The sequence below is a fragment of the Poecilia reticulata genome, linkage group LG14 (genome assembly GCF_000633615.1).
Source record: "Poecilia reticulata strain Guanapo linkage group LG14, Guppy_female_1.0+MT, whole genome shotgun sequence".
Taxonomy (NCBI): Eukaryota; Metazoa; Chordata; class Actinopteri; order Cyprinodontiformes; family Poeciliidae; genus Poecilia; species Poecilia reticulata.
Window position 1 is genome coordinate 20,224,472 of NC_024344.1, and position 6,297 is coordinate 20,230,768.

General features: G+C 39.8%; 1 protein-coding gene and 1 long non-coding RNA gene across 4 annotated transcripts in view; both read right to left on the reverse strand.

The window, feature by feature from the left end:
• jam3b (junctional adhesion molecule 3b) overlaps positions 1-1,193 on the reverse strand; it is a 41,648-nt gene extending 40,455 nt beyond the window's left edge. For 2 of the 3 annotated variants that reach the window (XR_001777305.1, XM_017308737.1), the window contains exon 1: positions 1,028-1,191. Coding sequence is in view for 2 of the 3 variants with exons in the window: in XM_017308737.1 (XP_017164226.1) it covers positions 1,028-1,076 (49 nt within the window). In the remaining variant the exon portion in view is untranslated. Of the gene's footprint in view, positions 1-1,027 lie in introns of all 3 variants that reach the window. The other variant, XM_008428388.2, reaches the window with a different exon arrangement.
• Positions 1,194-4,638: 3,445 nt separating this feature from the next.
• Positions 4,639-5,672, reverse strand: LOC103476217 (uncharacterized). The gene is made up of 2 exons (XR_535424.1): positions 5,404-5,672; positions 4,639-4,781 (listed from the first exon to the last, which is right to left on the reverse strand). It is a non-coding gene; the product is annotated as an uncharacterized LOC103476217 (long non-coding RNA).
• Between the last annotated feature and the right edge of the window lie 625 nt (positions 5,673-6,297).

Genomic DNA, 6,297 nt, shown 5'->3' on the forward strand with positions numbered 1-6,297 from the left:
TATATATGCTCTAATAGGAGCACAAATGTAACTATGTTCTCTCAATAAAACATCATCAGAAGGACGAGAGCGGTTGTCATGGCTTTTAGGGCTCATGCGGAAATAAATAAATGAACTGCGGTGATATCTTACAGGTGTCCGTTTTTCGCTTCCGGCTACAGGAGACAAACCTAGCATACACATTTTTTTTTTCTCACTCTCGTTTCTATTAGCCAGTGTTAAGCTTCGGTGCGGTTTGAAAGGCAGCGGTGAAGAAGGAGGAGGGAGAGGAGGGGGCACCCACCACGAGAGTCTGCCCGCTCGGCTGGCTCCTCCCGCGGTCAGCCTGCTTTTATTCCGCCGCAGGAAAAACCGTTATCTCGCATCACTACATCTCTACCGTCAGCGCGGCCCCACAGTCCCGCGTTAAATAGTTAACGGCTGCAGCTACGAAACCGCAAATATACATATTTGATTAACCAAACTTGACGAAAGTTTTCTTTTTTTCTCTCTTCTTTTTTTCCTGTCTGAACCTTTTGAGTCAGGACACCCCCCCCCCCCCACACACACACACACACACACGTGCACATGAGCGTGCGCGCTAACAAAACGTGCAACTTAATCAAGCTGACGTGAAACGCCAGGTTGATTTAACGACAGCTCCGCTACGTTAATGTTGTTTTTAAAAGCGAAATACTGATGTAAACAGCAGTAAATGCGACGCAGTCTATTGAGAAAAAAACAGGAGGACTAAGCAAAAAGTTGTGAAAAAATGCGACTATCCTCTTTTTACATATCGGTTAACATGTTCTAAATACTCCACGTGTATTTGGGGTCAAAAACAGCGGGTTTACTGTCAGTCACTTTTGAGTTTAACGGTAGTTGCGTCCAACTAGTTAGTTGTGAGTCACGGTCCGTTTTCCATACAACGCGGAGGTAGAAACGGCAATAAAAACTGATGCAGGAGTTGACTGGCCATGATGGCCACGTCCCAAACGAAGCCACGGGGCTGAAACGGCAGCTGCTTTGGGTTGAATTTTGTACTTACAGTGAGTTGAGAGGAGAGTCAGGAGGCAAGCCAGACGTGTTTTCGCCATCTTGGTGTCGATGCAATGCTCGGTGCGGCTGGCCGTACATGCGCAAAGTAGCCTTAACAGCTTTGGTGAGGATAGAGCGGGGGAGAGAGACCTAGAGGGAAAACTACCGGAGGGAGAGAGAGAGGCAGAGAGGGGCGGGGGAGCTATTATATGGGGTTTCCATAGCTACCGAAAGCATCACTCACACAGACAGGAATTTATAGTTGACACGATGAGGAAAGCTTTTACTACTGTGTCCTTACACTGCTGTTGGCAGGCACCAGCTGGGAACCCAGATATGAAACCACCAGCTTCCAGACTTGTATGTGATGTGGAAGGGAAGTGAGATTTAAAAAAAAAAACATATATAAAAGAATGCCATTATTTTTCTTGAATGAAAAGTAAACAGAAATGCTTTTAGGTGATGTTATAGCTCCTAAATATAGAATATAAATATAAATTACTGCTCTAGTAACCACCCAAGGCTATTTCATGTTACAGGAAAATACTTAATGAGATCAAACCTGAACTTAGTACTCTGCTGCTGTGACCGAAAGTGCACTCTAAAAACTGATGGGTTATTTATTTCACACACAAAAAAATGCTGGGTTTCTCAATTTCTTGGGTCAGACTAGTCTGCATCCTAAGCAAAAATCTAAGAAGAAGAAAAAGTAATAATGCAGAATAATAATATTATCAGTGAGTTGAAGTACTTGTTGTTCATTTAAGATGACATTGCCCCTTTTATTTGCTGAGTAGCATGTAAGCATCATCTATTGAAATAATGGTGAAACCATAATTTATTCTTGACAAGTCTACATCTACCAACACTGTGATCAATCAAACGCACAGAGACCATTAATCCTCAATAAAAAAGAACATGTCTGAAAACTTTATTCCAACATTTTTAGCAACTGTGCAATTCCTGAGCAGCAATTTTGCCACTGAGTTTCACTTACTGAACTTTATGAAGCTGTCTGAACAAGCAACAATATTTCTTATTAAACACAAATATTAAAATTATACTTTTTTAATAGTTATATCAGAACTCTTCAGCACAAAATTCAGCATGAGCTAAATGACATGTAAAAGACCCAACAGAGGCCATATGCATTCATCTTAAATTACACATTAATCAATAATCTGAACTGTAACACATGGTTTAATACTTCATAGCTCTGGGTGTTGCACAAGCGCCACTAGTGCACAAGTACCAGCAACAGGCCGTAAGTACAAGTACCACCAGTGCAACATTAGTAGTGCAACAAATAGACCTTCATTTATTTTTACTCACTGTAAATCATTTCTCTGTCATAAACTGAGGAAATGCTGCCTTGACATGGCGCTGCAGTCATGTCAGCCCAGGACTCTCTTACCTTGTTCGCATTGAAAGAACAAGCTCTGTCTTGTTAAGTCCTTTCACATCACACTGGATACAGTCCTTGGGTTATGCCAAAATGCATTGCTTGCATCAAGCAATTTTTTTTCCACGTACTGAGTTCTGCTATAACTCTGCCAGGGCAGAAAAATACTCCCAACCAAGTAAACAAGCCTTTATGAGGCAAAATAAGCTTATTTATGCTACTATATTGCCTATGTCTCATTATCCGTCAGTGGATGTATTCTTTGGGTGAATTCTGTTAGCATAAAAGTCAATGTAGAGACAATTGTTACGCTCACAGAATACTTCATTAGTGCAACAATTCTATCTAAATGTAAGTATAGCATGTCTATATTCTGCTTGGGTGCCTATGAATTGCGTTGCATAACCTGTGCATATGTCTAATTTAAGATATAAACTAATGTAAGCCATGTGAAGATATCACAAATACTCTCCTCTCTAGGTGAGAAAGATTGTGTGATGCTGGAGTCCTGAAACGGTCATTTTCAGTCTGGTTGCAGCCTCTTTTGTGAGCAACTAAACGTTTAGGGTGGCTGTGGCTCAGTGGGAGGAGCCACAGTCTGAATTCAGACCCTCAACTCCTGGGCAAGACTCTTAGCTCCTCCCCTCTGATTTGTGTGCTGGTGTATAGATGCACCAATACGACATTGAAATTTGTATCGGTCCCAATATTGAAAAGATATTTTGATTGGTTAGTGGTGACGACCCATAAGGGCAGATCTATTCACTCTATTCCTATGCTTTGTGCTTTTCTTAATTAATTTACATTATATTTAGAATTCCTAATTGCACTTTCCAAACTTTTTGAAAGGTTTGTTGTAGTTTTTTTTTCTTGTTTGACCAACAAAAGAATGATCAATTTCAGTTTCCTTATTATTTTTTTATTAGCTGTTATTCTCCTGAATGCATTGACTCAACAAATTAAAGTTGTGTGTTTTTTTAAATCATATGTAGCCAAGCTTATGAAGGCATTGATTTATTTAATTGTGTTGTACTGGTGCAGAATTGTCAAGTAAATGTGTATTTCAGTAATTTATGTATGTGCTTAAAAAATAAACAGTTTAAGTAAATTCAGCTTTATTCTTGTAACCAATACACATATCTGGATAAGTATCACAAGTAAAAAAAAAAAAAAGTCCCTTTTAAACACAGATGTGTTTGTGAGTGACTCTTTTCCATAAAGTATTTCAGACAGAGTGCATTGAAAAATTATTGAATTCTTTCACATTTCTTTTATGTATTTTTTAAATAATCTTTTTTTTGTGACTGGCAAAAACATAATTTTTCCTATTTGAAATTATGAAACATTTGGCACTGGAAAGCCGATAAGTCCGTACCCTGTGTGAAAAAACACAACCTTTTTTCCCCTCGCTACCCGACATTAAACAATGACAAACTTTTCCTGTTCTAGGTCAGTTAGAATTACAAAAATATTCTACATTATTTTATTTAATTTTTGCTAAATGAAAAAGTAAATAATGATGCTAAATGAAAAAGTAAATAATGAGAAAGATAATTTTGGAGAATTTAACCCTAGCAGTTGAAGGTTTATAAGTATTTCCATTGTTGTAGCAGAAGTGACTTTTAAACCAATTCTCGGTACCATTTAATAAGCTTCTCACACTAATTTGCTGGAGTTTTCGCCGATTCCACAACTACTGTCACTGAACCAGGTTTGTAGGTGCCTTGCTCACACACACACCTTTTCATCTCCGTCTACATTTTACTGAACTAAGATCAGAACTTCATGATTGACTTTTGATGCATATTTTGACGTTGATATGAATCGTTCATTTGGAAGACCCATTGTGCCCAAGATTTAAATTCCTTTCATTCTTCAACAAATAGCCATAAGAATTATGAATAAAATTAATTCATCACAAAGAAATGACAAACAAGTTATTTTGCTATATACAAATTTAAGAACAGGTAAGACTTAGGATTTGACAGATTTTCAAGCATCCCCAAATATGTGGGGAGTGAATTTGATTGTACAAGTGGAAGTTCAATTTATCCACAGTAGAACCTATTTTTTAGTGTAATAAAGATAATGTTTCACAGAGGAATGCCGTGAAAGCTCAGGCGTTGAGCACTAAATCATCCAGGTTTATTAGTTATTTGATTTAAAAGTTCAACGTTGTGTGTGTTACCTTGCAATTTGTAAATCCAACAATACTTAGAAAGAATTTATATTTGCCTTTAATACAACTTTTTAAATATAACACAGAGCACCAAATGTACATTTGAGTCACGTTTACTTTATCTCTTAAGCATATTTGTGGTTGAAACATTTGAAGGGAGTCTTCCTGCAGTCTCATGAAGATCTACCAGGTAAGGAAACACACTGAAGTCAGAAAAAGCAGCAAGATCCTCGGATTCGCACATTAAAAAACCCGTTCCTGACTTCTTCACAGCGTCTACGACGGCAACGCTTTGTGCCGCAGAACATCTCAGCTGTCTGCGATCCACCCAGACACACAGACCGGTTCAACATCTTTCTCTGTGTGTGTGAGGCTGAGTCTACTCTGCAACAACCTGGTTAGAAAGAAACAACAGCAACAACAACTGTGCATGACTGTAGAAGTGTTTTACCCCCCTTTTCCTCTTGTCAGGGAAAACAGAATTAGACCAAAGGGCTTTTATGTACTCTGCTCCCACAGCCGATGGGGGGAAAACACACAACCAAAAGAGCACAGTTTCTCTGCATGAGGTTAAAATGATTACAGAGCACATCGGGGCGGATTCTCTGAGAAACAAATTATTCTTTTTGTTGCTGCGGATGGTTTCGCTGGCCTTTTACCGCTCGCTTAATCACCTGCCGCTTAGCCTCCTTACCTGCAGTTGACTTTAACATACGACCTCCTTGTGGTGACTCATGAAAATCATTGTCGCATTTCAAACATTACATGTGGCTGTGGGGATGAACGGTTGCTTATCAAAGCTCACCTGTGATTGGTGAATTTCTTGCCATGCAGTCAGCCGTGGATCTGCCAGCCAGATGGTAATATCTAATGGCATCCCAATGGACCTCTTATTGCTGTCATGCCAAGTTAATCCTGCCCTACAAACAAAACATGGCAGCAGCTTCAGCTTTACTCAAAGCGGCACTGCCTACAAAAAGCCAAAGGTTCTTTTCTTAGAAATGTTGGCAGACGACTACATTATGATCAGTCAAATAAAGCATTTCTTTTTGCTCCAACAATATGCACACTCGACAGTCACGTGAACTGTTTCCAGTTCAGCCGGAGAGCAGAATTTCGTTCTGGAAACTGTACCCGAAACAAGCAGATTTTGTTTTGTGAAACATGCAGCCCGAGCGCGGAGCTTTTGAAAGAGGCCAGAAAGGCAAACGGGCAACAAAAATAAAAAGGGACACAAAAGGGTAACAAAGAAACTGGAAACGCACGTGGAAACCGGACCGGTGTACGCAGGAGAGGAGCACAGACAAAGTGATAGCTGACAAGGTCGGAAGCCGGCCTGCATGTGCAGAAGATGAAGAGCCGTACGTGAAATGACAGGCGAAAGAGGAAAACGCTGGAAGAGCAGCGAAAGAGGAATATGAAAGCTAAAGACACAGCAGTGATTGGGACGACAGAGATGCTGCAAACTGTTCGGGTCGGCAGCTGATATTTTTTTTTTTTTACATCTGATCAGATTGGCTCCTCGAATCTGATTTTCTTTTTAGAATATTTTCACTATTGAGATCCGCCCCTTGTTTTGACAGCAGATCGACAGTTTTCCTGTTGCGGTGAATTGTTTCTCTGCCATTCAGTAGCATGTTCACAAGAGTGATTGACAACGCCAAGACCCTCCTTCAGGCTTTGATTGGCTGTCTCTGAC